A 21,828-nucleotide genomic window follows, 5' to 3' on the forward strand; every position below is an offset into this window, starting at 1 on the left:
TAAGTTTTCATCTCGAATAATTGTTTTTATAGATTTTTTTTATTGAGATTATATTCGTATCATTTGTTATTATTAAAATAACAAAAGTGATTTAAACTGTGAGCACGTAAAATTAATAACGAATCGACTGTTAATATATCAGTTAATATGCTCGTTATTTAACACCAATTGCTGATTTATTTATTATTATTTATTCTATCTGCTTTTATCTCTTTCTCAACTGATTTTATTCCCTCTTAGTTATAGTTAGTAAAAAAAAATCGTTAACTTTTACTATTAGTCTCTCTTTTTGGTTTTGCCTTGAAAATCCACTAATGAAGTCTGCAAATCAATCTAATGAGTAAATCTTAATCTTAAAAATTATTATTATGACCATAGCACATCAATTTTAAGCCTCAATATTACACAAGTTTTATTCGACCAAATGAAGAATCTATAAATAATGATAATGATATTTTAATCAATAATAATGTTAAGAATTTTTTCAAATCAAATAAGCATAAACCATTATCTTTATAATTTTACTCATAACAAGGATAGGTTCTTAAAAGTTTTTATAATTGTAATTTACACATGAAAAGCAAGTCGATTCTGCTGAATAAATATTAATTAATAGAATACTCGCTTATAGGATCTGCTAAAGTTTATCTCTGAGTCCATCTAAAAGACTTTTCATCTATTTTTTCTATATAAAATAAGATTGAAGATAATCTTTGATAATTATGACATTCTCAAGATCAATAATGATTTTTTGAAAAAGAGACTAATATTCGCAAGTATTTATACATTTATTCAATAATATAATATTATTTTTAATAATATATCACTGATCAAACTTCTATTGGATATCATAACTTCTCTTAATTTTAAGAGTTGTTATATAATTTATTGGATTTTATTATCATTTATTTTTATAACAAAACTATTTAAATGCATGAAAAGCACAAAGCAATATATTGGTTAAGAATTATAAATTATTCGTAAATTTAATTTAGGTTAATAATGTGTATTTAAGTAATATATGAATCATAAGATCTGAATTTAATCATATATAGGTTTTCCTACTTAACGTACCAAAGGAATATATAAAACACCAAAGAATTCCATGAGAAATAAAATCTTCAAACTTCTAACCATTCCCAACTTAGATATTAAGCTATAATTTTATTACACACATTTTGTTATTTATTTAAGTATCCTAGTCCATTAATATTATTTATTGATTGATTCAGAGTATATTTACTCATGCTTTTAATGTTTGTATCTTATTATGTTGTTTATCTATTTATCCCAATATTTGTTTTTGAAAATCATTATTAATAAATATAGTGAATTTATATTGGACAATTATTTAATATATCAAAAATGAAATATGAAAGTATATAAATTTAAAATGAAATTTGCAAAATTCACCACATCTAATTATGAACAGCACTATTCTGATTATTTTAATGTTTAATCAATTGCCATGAAAAGGTTCAGACAACGCATTAAAGATGAAAGAATAATATAAATCGATACAAGAAAAAAATTTAAGTGCATCAAGGAATATAAAGTGGAGTACTATATGTAGGGATAAATTTATATATGAAATTAATCAATTAAAACATACGAGTAGCTAGTGTAATGCTTTGAAGGAGATAAAGAGAAGTACTACTATATTTGGGTGACACATGTGGATATAAAATTATTCAAATAAAACATACAACGAGTAGCAAGTGTAAAAGTACATATTTGCACTATAATTTAATAAAAAAAAAAAAATAATTTAACAAAAACAGGTTTAACCACTAGGTACTATATATGGGTAATATAAATCAGATTTACACCATAATTTAGCAATAAAAGATGTAAAAACTTAGTAAGAAGGAGAGGCTAGCTCGTAGGTAAGTGGGTAGAATAACTAGACATTAGTCAGGAGTTTCAGGTTCAATCTCGTTTTGAGCATCCTAGAAGTAGTGATAACAGTTTTTGCTTGGGAATGGACATAGCAATATGTTTACTAGTGAGAATAGCCCTTTTCCAGCAGTGCTGCATCAATAATTATTCCCTTAATACCAAAATTGTAATAACTGACAGACAACTGTTTCAGTTGCTATCTGTAAAACCAACTAGAATTGGGTAAACTAGACTAAAAACTAGACTCTACAAAGATCTAATTGCTGTTTAAAATAATAATATAAACATTAAAAAAAGGACTTTAACTACAAACGGAGATAAGGTAAAGTATATATTATATATAAAATATATCAAATACAGTAGAACTTCGATTATCCGAACCTCAGTTTTACAGATTAGCAATTATCCGGACGACCAACCACGACTAATTTATATGCATGTACATACCTACAATTAGAGTTTTTGCACGATTAATGCTGCATTGTAGTAAATGTATGTAATGTAATGTAATCTAAGAAAATATATATGTACGTACATAAGGAGGTTTCAATTCTTAATAAACATTATTTTGGTTGATATCTATGTATATATTTGTTATTTTTAATAAATACGCAACATTTTTCTTCATACATTCGATTATCTGGATGCATATCTACTTCTGTTTTGTAAAAATATTAATTACAATTAAGTATAAGTATGTATGTGTGTACCCAAGCGTTCTGTGTAGGGAATGCAATACCGGTATACCGGTATACCGGTATACCGAATTACCGGTAAACCGCCTGATTTTTCGGCGGTATTTTTACCGGTATTTATTCCAAAAATAAATGTCAAATATTATCTCAACTCGTCATTAAACTGAGTATTTATTGCTTTCAAAAGGCTTCATATCGTGTTACAATAAATAGAATTGGACTGATAGATAATGATGTTTGTTTCATCTTTTGTAAAAATGTAACGGTTTTTTAAGTAATATTTGCGCCAAAATATTTTATATCATACAGATTACCCCTGCGTAATCTTTATTTTCTCCAACTTCATACATAATAATTATGATAATTACTAAATATTTTTGCTTATTACAATTATAAAATATTGGTTTTCGAGAACGTTTCGAAGTTTGAAAATACTATAGAAGAATCACATTGTTTTAAATAACAATACTCAACAATTATAGTAACTTATCATTTATCTCGACAAAGAATCCGATCTTAAATTAGTGTAGAAAAAAATTTTTTTTTAAATATTGGAGATTATGCTAATTTAACACATCGGATACAGAAAATCAGTTTATTATAATAATGTAATATGATCTTTTATGAGTTTTTGGTCTTTCTCACTCATAAGTTTGTTTTTGGTGAAAAGTACTCAATATACTTGATAGTGATAATGAATTAATTAAATTGCATATACTTTGTTAAATTATTATTCAAAAAAATAAACTTATTGTTTTATTTTATTGTTTAGTTGAATATAGTTGTAGTTGTATACATTTTTTTATATTTGTACTAGTAACTTTCAATTTTGTTTACGTTTGTTTAAGATAATAAAAATACCGGTAATTTACCAGTATTCCGGTTTTAAAATGAAAAATTACCGAAATACCGCTATTGAAATTTTCCATCGGTATTGCATTCCCTAGTTCTGTGTATATATGTGTGTATAATAGTAATAAGTAAAAATATATAGATGTCTTAATGTAAGCCTGTTACATAAAATTTAGATTTTATTTTTGTTATAATTTCTGTGATCTCTCATACCAGAACAATTGTCTGACTGATATACAGTATGCATGAATTATATCAAATAAATAAATAAATAAATAAAAATATCGACAACAATTAGTCCGGTTAATCGAGGTCCTACTTTAATACATACAAGAAGTAGCATTTGTAGCAGTACTTTTGTACTAAAATTTATTAAAAATATATAATAAACTTAGAAAAAAAAATTAACTACTTTTAAAAGAAATTAAGTAAAGTACTATAATATAGGTTAGAATTTCAGATAAATGTCAAATAAAACATACCAAACAATCGGTAGATGGCGCAATGTGTTCACTCAATATTTCTTTAATACGCCGACAGTGCTGCCCCCACTACATCGTTTACTGCTTAAGATGCGCATTCTGAATCTGACGCGCAGAGTTCAGTTGCATCATAACCTAGTGTTAGTGCGTGGCTAGCTGTCAAATGCGTACGTCAGTCGCAATGCGTGTTTTTATAAATTTGTGATTATTTTAACCTAAGTTGGGTTCGTCAGTATTTATCGTTTTAAATTTAGTGATATACTTATGAAGGAAGGTTCGGGAATTGAAAAGCAACCTTTGAAAAATTCTAAAAGAAAAATGAGTGTGCAACAAGGAGACGTCCCGAATAGTACATCGTCGCATCAATTAATTGACGATGATGATTCGGTTAATTCAAGACAACCTATTCAAAATGAGATTACTGAAAGAAATTTGAAAACTGTTACGAGGACAGAATGGACGACTGTTCTTATATTGTGTTTTATAAATCTCATCAACTACATGGACAGATATACCATGGCTGGTAAGTGACAAGTATATAACCTTTTTGATTTGAATGACAGTTGTGATCAGATGATTCATTCGTTGTAACGGTTTTGTTTACATTCACTGCGTTGCGTATGTCTTATCATGCCTTTAAAGTTGGCTTTATCTTAATCATGTTTCAAATGATCAACATTGTCTTTCATTAAGAGATAACGTTCTCTTTATGCGGTAATTTTATTCTACAAATGAAAAATATTGTATTCAAATTATTATTTTGAATGTATCCTGATTTTGGGATTCATAAGTTCCGTATCAACACCACGCGATTCGGATACCACGTGTGTCTATTTTTTACCTGAATTTTAATAAAAATTTAAAATTTTACTATTTTTTCTAGATTATAAAAATACACCTGATGTTCGGGGAGGCGGGGGTAATTTTAAATATAAATATATATATATATATATATATATATATATTAAATGTTAAATATGAACAATACAACACTAAGATTTTTAACACACACTTTATATAATAATTACAGACGTTTCGAGACCATGGAATGCCTGCCTCATCTTCAGTGTAATTTCAAAACAGTAAAAATTATATACTGTTATACTATTTAATATTTTATTTAAATTATATATATTTATTTTGTTTTAAACAAAAAAACACCAACTATTTCTTACAATTTCTAAAAAAAATTAAATATAATTTAAATAAAATATTAATAAATGTAATAGTATATAATTTTTACTGTTTTGCAATTAAACTGAAGATGAGGGAGGCATTCCATGGTCTCGAAACGTCTGTAATTATCAAATAAAGTGTGTGTTAAAAATCTGAGTGTTGTATTGTTCATATTTAACATTTAATTATATATATATATATATATATATAAAATATAAATAATAGCACTATAAATAGTACTAAGTGTGAACCGTTTACATTTTATGTAAATGTAAAAACTTCTGAGATTTTTGAATTCTTTCTCTTAAACACATATAGAAACTTTATTGAAAAATTTTCCTTAGATATTGGCATACTTTGCAGTGGGTAAACCACGTACTTTCACACTCACAATCAGTGCTACTAAAAAATTTTTAGAAATATTTTCTATGGCTAAACAATGTTTGCCGGGTCAGCTAGTGATTCTTGGTGTATAGGGAACCAACAATACATTGAAAACAAGTTGTCCTAAATTAATCAATTTTTTTGTTATTTGTCGCATTGTTTTTGGTTTATTATGCCGAATAATTTCAAGAGTTTCAAAAGGAAAGCCAATTTTCATCTGGATTTATTTATATTGCTTGTTGCAAGACTGAATACATAGGATTCATTGTAATGGCTGGTAACTATAGTATTGTGTGCTTGTTAATGAAAATTGCATATCGTTTTGACATTCTAAATGTATATTATTAATTAATAATGCAAAGTTTGATAACTTAATATTAGGTTGTGGTTAATTGAGGTTGTTGGTCCTTTATGTACAAACTATCCATTTACATAGTTTGCATAATTTAAATTATAATTTTACACTTATCTGAAGAACTTTATATCATTCTATAATTTTCAATATTTGAAATGAAATTAAATCAGTTAAATGGTTTATCTTAAATATTTTTTCTATATTCAAACAATGATTGATCTCGCTTTTCTTGAAGTCCTGGAACATGATAAAAGTTTTCTAAAGACCCCACATCCATTCTATTTATTCTATCATTTTTATTTTGAATGGGTGTTCTGGAAAATATTCATTGTAGCTATAAAGTTTCTATTTTAATTCAATTGATAAATCTATGGTTGTTTTTTAATAAAGTCAATAATATCTTTATAGTATCTTTATTTAAATAGTGATTATATTTGTAAATCTTTTTTCCATGTATTTAATTCTTTATTATGTATTTTCTAATTCATTCACCTCATCCAGTTGTTATAGCCATTTTCATTGAAAAATATTGATCATATTTGTGCTTCCAATTATAATAGCCCTTTTGGGCACTTAAATGTCAGTATATAAATGGTCGAATGTGGTTTTAATGAGGACATAATTAAGTGGTATAATTTTATATAAATTGTGAAATATTTGTATCATAAATATATATTAGTTTGTTGCGATAATACAATTTATTACCCACTATGGTGGTCAGTTGGCCCCATATACCATGCTCCCTCCAAATTACGATAACCAAAAGCTTTTAACATTGGTTAAAACGTGTATCCATATTTCAATGAGAGCATTGAAAACAACTTGCAACTTACAAGTTGTTTATAAGGTTGCTAATTAAATTGAATCAAGCGTTTATTATATAAATGCAAAACCATAAAGAATCATTATTTACTCTTGTCTTGACTTTGTTTGATAAAAATATTTCTGGAAACCGGTTTCTTCCTCGCGTTTCTTCTCATACAGAAATGGTAATGGGTCGCGATGGACCCCGTCGCCTGACATGACTATAAACATCAACATACGATTTATGACGGAAGGATTTTTCATTATTAAAGAATTGTATCAAAGATCCCGCAACACTGTCGATTTATATCGGCAACAAATCCTTCTCGAATAAATCTCTTATGTTATTTCAGTAGAGGTCTTTTACAAGTTACATGACGCCTTTAGCACGCTCCAAACATAGTTTGGACACCTGGAAAAATGTAGAAATAGGAGTATAATTGAAATATGTTTATGAGAAGTATTTCTATTATTATCAAAAGATTACATTTAATTTAGAAAATATCGGTTACAATGAAAAATTGTAAAATTTATAAAAATCATTGCAATCATGTGATATTCATATGAACGTAGTTTTCTGTTGTATATATCTATTTTTTGTATAGGAAAGGAAAGGTTTTAACACTTACGGGACGGTACCGATTTCAAAACAATCTACTGCATCAGCTGTAAACTTGATTTCATTCCGTATGTTATACAATTTGTTAATAAAAATTTGTGGTCATTGAAGGACATACATTTATAATATTAATTTATTTTTGATCATTTTATAAAGAATGGTGACGTTCGAAACAATTTCCAAAATGCATAGCTGTCAGAACAGACAATACAATCCCTTTTTCTTTCTCTCGCATTTAAAATATGCCACTGATTAGTCAGTATATTTGTTCATTCTTTTGTTGCCGTAATGGTTTGTTTTTTTTTAATATATTGTCTAATAATTCATTTGTAAAATATAAAGTGAAACAATCTATTGGATGTCTTATATTGCTTGGTATTTGTATTGAAGGAAAATCGACACATTCGCTAATGTCTTTCTACTCTTCATTTAATTTGTCGAACTTCTTCTTTTTGTTGGTTGGATAATATCATCATCACATTCATCACTATCTTCGGTGCGAATAGTAATTTCGTAAAATTTGTCTGTATGAATGTCTATTTGAAACTCATCTTCACTACTGCTTAATTCACAAAATTTACCAGTCGTTTTGCATATTTAGAAGCGCTCGGTCGTTTTAAATAATAAAAAAAAAGTCTATATAGCAAAGAAAAAGGCTAAAATTACTATTAAAATAACTTGAAATTATTTTCAAAATACAACATTGTTTATCACTGTTATATTTAATTTATTCAACGTTTTGCTGCAAACTGAGTCATTGTTTATAAAATAGTCTGTGTCTCACAGGGTATGTTTGTCCACTCAGGTGGATAGCCGTCCCCAAAGGGTTAAAACATGCTTTTGACCGTCTTTTGTTTGTATATGTTGGATTCATTTTAAATAATGCCAACTAACCCTCCGCTTCTCTCTGGCTTCTTGTCCCCACGGAAACCGCTGTTAAGCACTACTTCATGGGGGGAGGGTCTAGATTCTATTATTCCCACTTTTAATCATACTTTTGTCCTAATCGGTATCATTTGCTCTTCTTCCCGAAGTATGCACATCTATGAGGACTTCTGTAATGAATGTGTTGATGTTTCTGTAATAGTTTTGTTCATCTGTGGCTAAATAATGTATACGTGTTTTTATATATATTTCTTTGTTTTTCAAATTATTATGTCGGCAAACCAACTGTTTTCCAAGTATCAGATAAAATTATATATCAATCAATCACAAATTTTAAATAACATTTTCAATTTAAGCAATCAGTGACGAACAAGCTTTATTTTACGATTTGTTGTGCTCCATACGTTTGCGTCGTAATAAACTTACGAGTAGTAAAATCATAATCGCGTTAAATTTATAACCGTGATTTTGTAAAACGAGTTATATAACTTTAAAGCAAAGTTTGTAATAAGTACCAACTTATTTTAGTGTAAAGAATTTTATATCTGATCTCCGAAAAGATATATTCATCTTCCTCTTAAGTGCACATATTAAATAACTAGTATTCTAAGGTTATAAAATGATGCAAGTGTAAGTCCTAAATATATGTAGTACTTTGTAAAGATCGAATATAAAGTTAGGAATTTATTTATTGAATAATATATCAAAGAATTACGGTATTTATGTAGGTAGGGGGAATAGAAATAACTTCGTATAAAAGTTTGCGACACAAATATAGTTGAATTTGAATATCTCTCATATTTGTAATTAAACTAAAAAATCATTCTGCTTTAAGGCATGTTCTAACTTCTAGATATCCAAAAAATATTTTCTTTTTTTTTTCATATATATTTGAATCTATTCCATAATAAAATATCAGCAAATTTTTTGATAGTCCTTTGTAGAATGTCTAAATCGGATGCCAATCCATTGTTTGGGCGTCCAGGATGGTATCCTATAGGGTCCGCCATCTAACTTTTTTTGGCAGCCATTTGCAATTTTTAGGCAACCATTTAAAATTTGGGCAGCCATTTGCAATTTTTTGGCAGCCATTTGTAATTTTTGGCAGCCATTTAAAATTTAGGCAGCAATTTAAATAAATCTAATTTTCATTATTAATCGGAAAGATTATACTGTTTAATAAAAAAAAAGTTATTTGACGGACCCTTTATTTTACTGTTACATGTCCGAAAGTGGTCTTTCATGCTTTAATCTTTCATTCCTGTAGGAGGTGTTTTACGCATGAATTTGGGTAGTTTTCGAGTCTCTTTTTATAATTGTTACTATGGATCAGGAATTTCTCATGTACTGTATTAATATTGAGGTCTTAATGATGAGCCAATTTGGTATATATTTAGATGATTTCTTTAATGTTTCCCAAAGTTGAATTCCGTATGACCATATTGGCTTTACCATTACATCAAAAAAAAAAAGAGTTATTATTTAGAATTGCGATTAAGCTAATAGCTTTTGAATTTCTCAAATTCGCTATTTCTTTTAATATAGTAATTACGAAGAATTGAGTTCATGAATTTACAAGAAATTCCGAGCTACATTTATGTTGTATTTCCAAAATCTAACGAAAGAAAATTTATTTCTAATGGTAATTCAATTGTTTGCACAAAAAATAACTTCCCTAGAATAATATTCCGAGTGGATTACTAATTTATTAATCAATTTGTGATTCTGTATGAAAACTGAAAATTAAAATCTCAATTGTTTGTAATGGAACCTTTTTTAATGAAAAACAACGTTATTGAACTACCTTCAATGTTTCTTAAAAAAAAATAACGTTAACGAAAGTACTTGTCTTGTCTACACACACCTGCATTTTTTTACTCAAGGTGAAAATAATTGTCTTTTTTTTATTACTATTTCAACATTTTTAAGTAGAACAGTTTCAAATGTTTAAGTTTTATTAAACTTCGAAATTAAAAAATATAAAAAATGCTTAAGCCGTTCAGAGCTATTGGCTTCCAATCAGATATTTCCAATTCGATACTTGACTCTGGCAGCCTGATGTGAAGTAGTAGTGACATTCATTTTCTCGTAAAAATATATACAGAAATATGTTTCCAAATAAAAAAGGCTCTTTTCCGGAATTGAAGCTTCCAATAAAAAGTCATCAGTTTTTAAGGAATTCTGATAAAGATCATTATGGATTCTTATAGGATTCCTGAGTTCTGATCAATTTAAGATTTTGTAAGAAAACTGAAAATTAAATCTCAATTGTTTGTTTCAATGAAAAACAAAGTTATCGAACTTTCTTCGATGTTTATTAAAATCGGTGCAGAATTCTTTTGAAATAACACGTTAACGAAAGTGCATACTTTTTTACGCAAAGTGAAAATAATTGTTTCTTTTATTACTATTACAACATTTTTAAGTAGAACAGTTTCAAATGTTTTTTTGGTAAACTGTACCTTTGAAATTAAAAAATATAATAAATTATTATACATATTGTGCATCCACGTAACTTAGTCGTCATGGCTATGGGCTTCCAATCAGGTATTTTAGGTTTGGTACTTGTCTCGGTCAACCTCATGTCAAGTAGTAGTGACATTGTTTTTTTCTTGAAAATATATACTTAGTAAAAAATGTTTTCTGGTAAAAAAGGCTCTTTTCCGGTATTGAAGCATCTAATACAAAGTCATCAGGTTTTGAGAAATTCTGAAAAAGATCATCAAGGCATCTTTTTTCTATATTTTTTTCGGCTTTTGATTTACATCATTTGGCCATTACACCTATTTTATAATTTATCTATACAGTTGTTGAAGTTCTATATAATACATTGGTACTTATATAATTATGATTATATTTAAAGGTTAATGTTGCTATTACTGATAAAACTATATATGTTTGTATATCCATCAAGGCATCTTATAGGATTCATAAGTTCTGATCGCCGTTCAAAATATGTACAAAAAATGCATATTTAGTATCAGGTGTTGTTATTTTCACAATATTTGTACTTCTTTGTTATAGAAGCACAGATATAAATTACCTTGAGCTACTGTCAAATTCCCCTCGAACAAATATCTAATAACCGCATCACCGACACATATTGCGAATGCAATTCAATGCAATCGCACTGCTGAATTCATCGGCACCCCCTATTCTTTTGGTTTGATATATTTGCGTGCTTTTTGTATGAGAGTTTGTTTTATTTTATTTTTTTAATATCGCTTAGAATAACGTTCTGGTTTTATATTCGATATCTCCCTTCTGTGTCACTGCACCTCTTCCCAAGCGTATTATATTTGATAATACAGAGCCGCATGAAAATCCAATAATACTATGATTGAATTTTGCTTTATATTTTAAATCTAAAGGATAAATTAGAAATTTCAATTTTATTAAATATTTGCAGAAACAATATTTTTTGGGTTGAGCCATATTTTTTGAAATTGTTAAAAATATAAACAGTTATAGGCATCAAAAAGCCAGAATTGTGTTCGATTTATTTTTGTGGCGATTGATTACTGATATTGAATAAAAATGCTCTGTTGATCTAAATCATTCGGTGATTTTTGTTTGTTTTATTTGTTACAAATATTATTTATAACATCAACGAAAACTTGAGGGTCCCATAACCTGTTGTGATGGTTTAACCACCAACTGGTCAATTTTTTTTTTTGGTTTGTTTTTCATAGCAAACTGTACACAGTACATTCAGCTATATACTATTACAAATATATATTATTTGACTGCGTGAGAAGGATCGCTATCCAGCGATAACACCTTCTAAGAAGTTAAGTGATATTTTGCAGTAAATCATTGCAGATCACACGCGAATTCGTTTGGATGACAACTTAGACGAGCTTTGTATCTGGAGCAGTAAAGACTAATTTCTTATTCTATAGTTAGAATTCTGAGTTCTTGATATATCAACCAATTGGGAAAGTATTTTGGAGCGTTCACGATTTCTTTCCAAATTTTTTTTGGAACCTTTGTAGAATAGTTATGTTCGATTTACTGGCCGCACCCCATAGTTGTAGGCCGTAGGGCCATATTGGTATAATAATTGTCTTGTATATTAGGAGTTCATTTTCTATTGTGACTTGTGATTTCCAGCCTCCAGCCCATTAACCAATTATGTTGCCTACGTGTTAATTCGAGCTGCTGGCATATTCTTTAGAATATGTTCATGCCAGGTTTAGTCTTCTATCTAAATGTATTCTGGTCAAATGGCAATTGAAACGGTCCTATCTCCATGTGATAAATTTTATTATAGTATAGGCTATTTTCACTTGGAAACATATTGCTACTTATATTACTACGTGAAGACCTATGTCACTACTGCTTGACATCAGACTGCAAGCGGCAAGTATCGAACCTGGAACGCCGATAATATGTTTACAATTTTCATTAATATAGCAGCAATTTTTTTTCATCAATTAACGTAGGCATTGTAATGAATTAAATCCTGATTTTTTGTTTGTTTTTTTTTGGCAAAATGCAACATTCTTTACCACGCTTTCTATAAAACCTTATAAATAAATAAATCAATCCAATTGGAATATTACTGCATTGCGGTCTAATTTCAAGCTATATAATTCCAAAAACATGTAACAACATAGAAATGTAGTTTTGTTTTAGAAAGGTCTTGTTTTCTTACAAGCAAGAAAATAACCAGAAACGCTTCTAGACACCGCTTGAATTATGGTAAATGTAATTCACTCGATTAAAATCTATTTATAAAACATTGTGGCTCTTGATATATTTATTGTCCCCTGCGGTACGTTTTTTAATCAATTACTACGACTGTGTTGGTGGGTTTAAATATATTATCTTTTATGAACTTCTGAGTAACTAAGATAAGGTTATTATCTGTTAATGGCCCATTTACGATAATTATATTTTTAATGGCAGAAAAATAGTGGGGATTTGAAATTAATTGAATTGTGGAGAAATTTATGATAATTAGTGGCATATATGTGTCATAGTAAAAAAAATCATTTATAGGTATGTGAAATGTGATTACTATTATATTAATAATGCATTCTCAAGCTCGATCATTGCTCGAATTAATGGTAAAATTGATTTGAGATTCTTTTATTTCATATGAACTATCTTTATAGTACCTCTGTATAATTTATGTTGAAGAAAAAATCCCAGTGTTTTTCTTCAATTATTTGTACAGTGTCAATTATCATTTCACAGAACAGATTTTCTAAAAAAAAATCTGGAACTCTAAACTAAATATATTTTCAGAAATGTCGATTTATCCTTGTCGTTCTATGTTTTTTACTTGACTTTTTAATATATTTTTGTGCAATAGTATGCATCTTCAGTTTAACCAGTTAACTGATTGATGAATATACATATTGGTCATGGAGAAGTGGCAGAATTTTGTATATTGACGAGTATATTCGTCATTCGAATAAATCTGGTATTTTTTCTATTAAAATTTAAATTTTTGAAAAGAAATACAAAATATATTCAGAAATGTAACGATGTTTGGAATATTGTCAAAGCTATGACTGTATAAAATATATAATAAGAAGTTGTAAATGGCATTTTACCTTAAGTCAAGTTGCGTGAACTTTCTGATATGCGGATATAATATATTTAATCAATAAGAATTATGACTTAGTTGCGCCCTCCTCAATTTTTTGAACAATTTTGTTAAATAAATACTCAAATGGTGTAATCAGACTACAAATTAATATGCAATATTATTTAAAAATATGCATAAAAAATAATCACTTTTTTCTTTAATTAACTTCCCGTAGGGCAAGTTATAGTAATCGCAAAAAAATCGAAAATGAAAATTTTTATATATCTTTACGTTTCAAAGGTTTCTGAATATTTTGGCATACCTTAGAAAAAATGGATGTATGTGTGTATGTTTTTGTATGCGTGTGTACGAGTGTGTGCGGATACAAATTTTTGTCGACGATTTCGGGAACACCGATCAACCGATTTGAATAATTCAAAAAGCATTCGATTCGTATTGTTAAGGAGACGTGCTGATTAGTTTTGGCGAAGGCAAGCCTAGCCGTTCCCAAGATACGGTGCAAAAAGTGCAAAAAATGGTAACTTAGTTTTTAAGAGAACGGAGCGTCCAATTTTAATAATTCAAAAAACATTTTACTTGTATTGACAAGATGAAGAATTGATCAAATTTTCATGAAGGCAGATCTAGCGGTTTCGGAAATCTAATGAAAAAAGTAAAAAAAAATGCCATTTGGCGGTCAAAAATTATCAAATTTATAAATTAAGACAAATTATCCTCAATTTGTTTTAAGTTAAATATTCATCTAAATGGGTTATGAATTGTAATTATTTTACTTTTAATATCATCTTGAATTGCATTTTTTTTTTCAAAAGTGATTCAAAATCCATAATATGAAAAATGCAACATATTCTCACTAGTAGTCAATTTTATGATCATCCATTCATCACTTCTATGTGCTTTCAGTAAACGTGCTCTGGTTGCGCTCGAATAGTTATTGACCATTTTTTCTTCATAAATTTTAACTGGCTTCAAAACTATGCTTTACATGAGGCTATGTAAATACTCAACTGGAATACCCCACAGGAAGTTTTATGGCACCTGTCACAATTCTGTTTGCTTCCTTCTGGATCTGTTTTGATGAGTTCTTTAAGCCTATCTTGTTATCCTTCTATATCATGCGTTTGTTTTTACTTTGATATATGTTTTCCTGGCACCATATGGCGATAGGGCACTATAAATATTTTTACAACGTGTTCAACTTGTCCAAGTTTTGATATATTATAAGACATATATAATCTGTCTGCACTCTTGTAGATAGACGATGTATCATATTGCATACCAATTTGATTTGAAGACATTCATAACGATATTTAGGGTTTGAAAGTAATAAGTATCTGATGTCTGCTTATCACCTAGAACTCATCTTGTTTACTTTTCCAATACATAAATTGTTATGGTATTTTCACAACTGGACACTTTTTATATCTCATGATCTCTATTGTAGTAGTTTTGAATAAATTGATAGAAATGAGCTCCTGAAATATTGATTTAAGTACGAAATGACTCAAATTTTATATTTGTATTTATTTTAACATTTTCCTGGCCGTTTCAGCAAGGAACAAAACTTGATAGTCGTTTTATTTTCAATTTTTTTGTTATATCCGAAGTTTGAATATACACCGTTTATAAGGGTAGTCAGATCATATTTTAATTCTTGTACATGATGAACACAATATAGCATCCACGTCAAGTATTATGCTTCTATTTTCCGCAATTTGTGACTATGGGAAAAATTAACGCAAAATCTCCTAAAGAATCACTTAGTCATGTATATGTAATTACAATTTTATATGTGTAATGACTAAAACGTGAGGTATATTATAATATTAAATTCGAAAGAATTGTCTTCAAAATTGGTATGCTATAGCATTCACGTTCGTGAACGTGTTGAAAACTATACTTCTTTCCATTGAATAAATTCTATTTTTTTTCTATTGTAACTTATTTTTTTCTCTGTTCATATAACAATAGCTTACAAACTATTATTATATCTTGCCATTTTTAAAAAAAATAAAAAAACGATAAATTGCAAACATTCGATTTCAAATACGTGTGTAAATATATACATACATACTAAACTCATATCCATTTTTTAACAATACGATTCTTCAAAATGATTGGAATGTTTTCGAGTCTAAAAATATTAAAACTAATCTGTAGCAATTTCAATGAATAGTAAAAATAACATTGTAAATGTAATTAAATGAAAAACAGTTTTTAGCAATTTACAAAGATTACGCAAATTTACATGGTAAAAATTATTAAAAATATAACCATAATTTCACAATGATTACAAAATCATGTAAACATTGAAAAATCTGACGATTTCGCTAGCATACAAAGGAAAAACTGAAATGGTTGATCGGATCAAATTATATAAATTTCATTAAAATAAATGAATTAATTTTTTATTTTACTTCTAGTTTTATGAGATATTTGAAAGAGCTCTGATAAATTATTTTGTCTGGCGTCTATACAAACTGGTGAAAAAATGACGGTTACAGTTTATCTGTGTGATTTGATAATTTTATCTATCACTGCGTTTCATTCCAACATAAATCAAGCCATTGCATTCACAATTACTTTAATTATTTTTAATCGAATACTACCCTGCCTTTTTAGAGAACGAGAAGCAATATTATAAGGGTTGTAACGCACCCAGGCTTTAAATGATTAAGCGGCATTAAGTATCGCTGTGCCTTATATGAGAACAGGGATTTATACAATGTGTGGACTATAAAATATAAAAAAAATATCATCAAGACAGTCATGTTTTTTTTATTTCTTTCGCTTATTATTTTATAATCTTTATATGCAAAATTTACATGGTAAAAATTATTAAATTTAACAATAATTACAAAATCATGAAATCATTGAAACGATTTCGCCAACATACAAAGGAACAACTGAAACGGTTGATTAGACCAAATTATATAATTTTTATTAAAAATTGAATTAATTAATTTTTTATTTTACTTCTAGTTTTATGAGATATGAAGAGCTCTGATAAATTATTTTGTCTGGCGCCTGTACACATCGGTGAAAAAATGACGGTTTTAGCTAATGTGAATTGATAATTTTATCTATTTCTACATTTCATTCTAACAAAATTCAAGCTATTGCACTTAATTTATTAATTAATTTAATTACTTAATTTCATTAATTTAAATCGAATACTACTCTGCTTTTTTGAGGGAATGAGAAGCAATACTATAAGGGTTGTAACGCACCCAGGCTTTAAATGATTAAGCGGCATTAAGTATCGCGGTGCCTTATATGAGAACAGGGATTTATACAATGTGTGGACTATAAAATATAAAAAATTCCGTCATCGTGACTGTCATGTTTTTTTTAATTCTTTCATTTATTATTTTATAATCCCCTGAGGATATATGAGGATGAGAAGTCTTAATAACAAACCTGACAGTATTTCATCTCACAACTACTTAAACTGAAAAATATTTGGCCTTTCGATTCGCGAGTACACATGTTTTAAGAAAAATGAATTTTAATATGAAATATCTGTACATGAAGCTGCATAAAGCTGTTAACTAGTTTTATTTCAAAGAAAATCTTCTACGTCTATTTTTATAACCGATTTTTTTTTAATTCTCATATCTTAACAGCAATCATAACCATTGGTCCTATGAGCTGTTGGGCTGATACTTCTCCTTACTTTGTATTTTTAGATGGTAACCCAATGGTTAATCGATCCCTATTTGATAATTTTATTATTGGAATTAATGTAATATAGCTGACTTTTTATTGGTGCAGAAGTGGTATCGAACCCGGCACCTCTGAATCATTTCCCGTCGCTCTTAACCGTTTACCCCTTATAACCGAATATTGGGAAAAATTATGATAAATTATTTAATTATAATTAATTAATGCTTTTGGGTTTCAACAACGCTTATGTGCTTGCAGTCACATTTAACCATAATATTACAATTCAAGTATGTGTTAAAATCTAAAGTTATAAAACATTTTGCTTTAATAATATTTACACATATTTCGTAATTAATTTATTGTTCCAAAATTTCCATTATACAATAAGCGTTTCATTGAAATAATATGTATATTGAAAATTTATTACTATATTCAGTTATTCACGTGCGCATTCTTGCTTAAACATAGCCATTGCTAATTTTTATTACTTAAAATAGAAATGGTGTACATTTTTAGCAATTTTTATATGCGCGGAAATTTACTCATTCTCAGAGATTTTTTCATTAACTTGATTGTGCTAAATTGTTAGGTCAATATAATATTTAGCATTATAGACAATTCATTGAGAAACCAATTTACTAACTAGCAACATGTGTCTTGCGTACGATTATTCTTCTAATATTTGGAGATTAGTATTAATGATCGGTAATTATTTATTATATTTCACTTATTTATTACATCACCTAACAGAAATCGGGATAGGTAATTAGTTACCTGTGCTGGTGAAATCGTCAAATTTTTCAATGTTTTTTTGATTTTGTAATTAATTGTGGAATTTTGGATATGTTAGATTATTAATTTTTACCATGTAAATTTTACGAATTTATTGTAAATTGCTAAAGACTATTTTTTATTTAATTACATTTACCATGTAATTTTTGGCATTGCTACAATTTTTTTATATTTATAGATTCCAAGCTCTTCTAATCATTTTGGAGTATCTTATTGTTAAAAATAGATTTTTTATTTGAAAGATAAGAAAAATCGATCCGTATTAATAATGTAATTTTATTTATTAAATTACAAATTAATTAAACAACCGACAAAGTTTGCTCTTGTTCTTTTAAAGATACCGACAGAAATATGCATTGTTTTGCCTTTTGATGGAAAACAGTCATTTTCCAAGCACATCAAATTTGCAATTTTTGTATAAAAATCTTAACAATGCACAAAATCTGTATGGAAATCTCAATATCGTTCAAATGTATTATTTCTTGCTACATATAAAATTAAATTTGTGAATTATTTTTAATTTCATATTTATTTAATTTATATGTAAATTATTCGATCGCAAAGCATTTGTGCAAACATCTGATATTTAGCCATTGCCAAATACAGATCACGCCATTAATTTACTTATTATTTTATTTACAAAAACAACGACGAAATATTAAAATATTTTGTTATATATTCAATTGAAGTCATAATATTGACTGATTGGCAATGTATTATCACAGCTGGTTTTATCATTGATGATTGGGTAAAGCTTTATCAATTTAATCTCTTTATTTAATGTTTTGATTTATAAATACGTTCTTAATGGACGTTACCCTCAATGACCTCTTGATTAGTAATCAATAAAATTTTGTTTGTAACGGATCTACGATTAATAATCGCATTATTATTTTACTAATCTTAAGTTCAAATTTTCAATTAATTACAAAGCTTTTTTGTGTTTGTTTAAAAACTTGCAAATACTGGCTAAAACCATTAAGCATATTGTATTTGGTCCTTTAATTGTGAATGAAATGTTTTTGTAATAGTACATTTCAAGATGTTTTTGTATATCAGCAACTATATCATACAGAATTTCTTTGGTCTTATAGTATATCAATGCTTTTCCAATCTGAAGATCGTAGGATCAAAAGGCGCCTCCGACAGCCTGATGTAAAGCAGTAATATCGGCTTTTATTTGTAAATGTAGATAACAATATGTTTCCAAATTAGAATAGCCTTTCCCCGGTATTGCTACAATTAAATTAAGTCATCTCCTAAGTTAAGTCATTACAATAATTTTAGTAATTAAATTAATCAAATAGCTATGCCAACCGTTGGATTGCTTTCTGGAAAACACACATAGCTAGGAAAAATCATCACGTATGCTTATGCGACACTTAAGTTCTGATAACTGTTTAAACAAATAATAAATAATACCTATAACATTATGAGATCATGTTTCCTCGAATACTTGAATCAAGGTATTTTTAATCATTTATTGATAAAGTATTAATTCATGGAATTGCCTTGTTTTGTAACTGCATTATCGATCGTCTTCGAAAGCCTAGTAATGAAATAACTTCAATTGTCTAAAAAATATTTAGGTAAAATATATTTACATTCTTAATATTAATTGGAATCTTAGTGACTAAGATTTATGTTTTTAATTTAATGTTTAATCTAGATGTATTTACATCAATTAGTACTTCTTCAACATATAGGTCTCTGACTCTGTTCTCTTTGCTTTCAGTATGGCGTTAATTAGAAACTTCTTAGTTCTAAACATTTATGCATTTATGAAAGTTAAATATTTTTTTTTACTCAGATTGGGATTGAAGGTTGATTTAAATAGATTTAGTTGAAAAGGAAATGTGATTATTTTCTAGTATTATTAAGGAAAAAATATGAAAAACAAGTAAGGGTTTGAATTACATATTTTATAGTATGTGGATAGCAGTAAGATCTTGCAGTAAGAGGTGTCATCACTTCTCACACACATGCATTGAAAAAGTAAACTTTTTTTCTTTTTTATTAATACTCTTCAAAACCTACATAAATTCTATAAATTATTTTAATGTATTTTATTTACATATAATTATTGATAGCATTTACCCCAGTGCGTTATTACTATTAGATACAACTCATTGGATCAAGTTAAATAGGCCATAATATTTAAGTCTTCTAAATTCTGGTGCAAGAAGCAGCGGAACAACAAGAAAAAGTAAACTTTTTCGTAAAGTAATATTTTTCTCTACTATTGCATTTTAGTCAATTATCGTAAATTTAGAAAGACATTGACCGATTTATTATTTCTTACAACTAAATTAAATAACCGGTATTTGGCAGACTAAGACACTATTTGCCTGGTTACTTATACATTTTCAATCACGTGAGTTGTTGTACTTTTGCCAAGGTTGCATCGATGCGTAATTCATGTCAATCATACGATGTCTAGTACGCGTTATTGAAACTTTTATAAAACCAACACAATAATAAATTTTACCCTGGACGAGAAAATTAATATATTATATTGGTCTAATAAATATTGTATCAGTTAATACATCTTCAATATACTATTTGTTTTATCTCATGCACATATTCCATGCGTTGGGTTCGAAAATAACTTTTATGATGTTAATTATTCGGTGGAGTGTTGATTAAATATATAGCTTAATGGCATTTTAATGACTCCAGTAAAGTTTTTTGTAACCGAGTGTGAAATTATGTGAAATATTAAGCAGTTCATTAGTAATGTTAGTCTCATTAGTAACATGTTACAATTTACAAAGCAGCGTTTTTCGGGTGCAACTGCTTTAATAAGATATTCAAAAGCCACAATTAACCATCAGATATGGTATTAAGATTATATCTATAGGATGTTTTAGAACATTTAGAAAATTGGGAAAATTTGCAAGAGTTAGAAACTTTGGCGAATCTGTGATCGTTATAATTAACTTTGAGCTGATAATTAGTGATGTATGATACGATTTTATGCTCATGAAATATTTAAATAATATTAATAATATTTAAATAATTTGTTTGTAATTTTTTTATCATTATTTATTGTATGTGTCTATGAATCTTTGGATCATTAAGGGGGTATTCTAGTGTAGAGCGATGAATTTTAGTTCATTTTTAAAGTGTCGTAAAAGAAAGCAATGAATGTTTTTGCTATCAATTTTTTACCACTTGTTTATTAATTTTATTAAAATACAAAACAAAAATTAAAAAAAAAAAGTTGAAAATTGTAACAACTGGCAGCTGATGAAGTGGGTGGTCTCAAAAAATTGGCACCTCAGTCTTGACATGATTTCAGCCCTCCTAGCCATCGGAAATGCAAAAAATTAAAAGATTATTAATCTACAATAATGTTGCAATCGCCCGAACTAGCAATGAGTATAAAAATTTTTTTTTACTAATTGGCGACTGTTTAAAAAAAATTGTTTTTTAACTGTTTTTTTGAGTTTCTCGAATTTTTTAAAAATGGTAAAAACTGGAATTTAGGGATAATCCTAGTTCGGGCTATAGATAGGTCTATAAACCAGACTCTCTGAACACTTCAAGTGAATCGGTCGACTAAAACTCGAGAAATCGTGTCAACAATACTGAAAAGGTCTGTTCTGAAAAAAACGCATTTAAAGTTTTGCGTGACCAGTATGGAGACCGAGTCAGTA

General features: G+C 28.0%; 1 protein-coding gene across 2 annotated transcripts in view; it reads left to right on the forward strand.

Moving 5' to 3' along the window:
* The first annotated feature begins 4,056 nt into the window (after positions 1 to 4,056).
* LOC113387056 (protein spinster-like) overlaps positions 4,057 to 21,828 on the forward strand; it is a 73,565-nt gene continuing 55,793 nt past the window's right edge. For both annotated transcript variants that reach the window (XM_026624810.1, XM_026624811.1), the window contains exon 1: positions 4,057 to 4,451. In XM_026624810.1, the coding sequence (XP_026480595.1) occupies positions 4,193 to 4,451 (259 nt within the window). In that variant the 5' untranslated portion in view covers positions 4,057 to 4,192. The remainder of the gene's footprint in view (positions 4,452 to 21,828) is intronic.

Source organism: Ctenocephalides felis, unplaced genomic scaffold (genome assembly GCF_003426905.1).
Source record: "Ctenocephalides felis isolate EL2017-DRISC unplaced genomic scaffold, ASM342690v1 CF-g0.4_SCAFFOLD_03571, whole genome shotgun sequence".
In the NCBI taxonomy this organism is placed as follows: domain Eukaryota; kingdom Metazoa; phylum Arthropoda; class Insecta; order Siphonaptera; family Pulicidae; genus Ctenocephalides; species Ctenocephalides felis.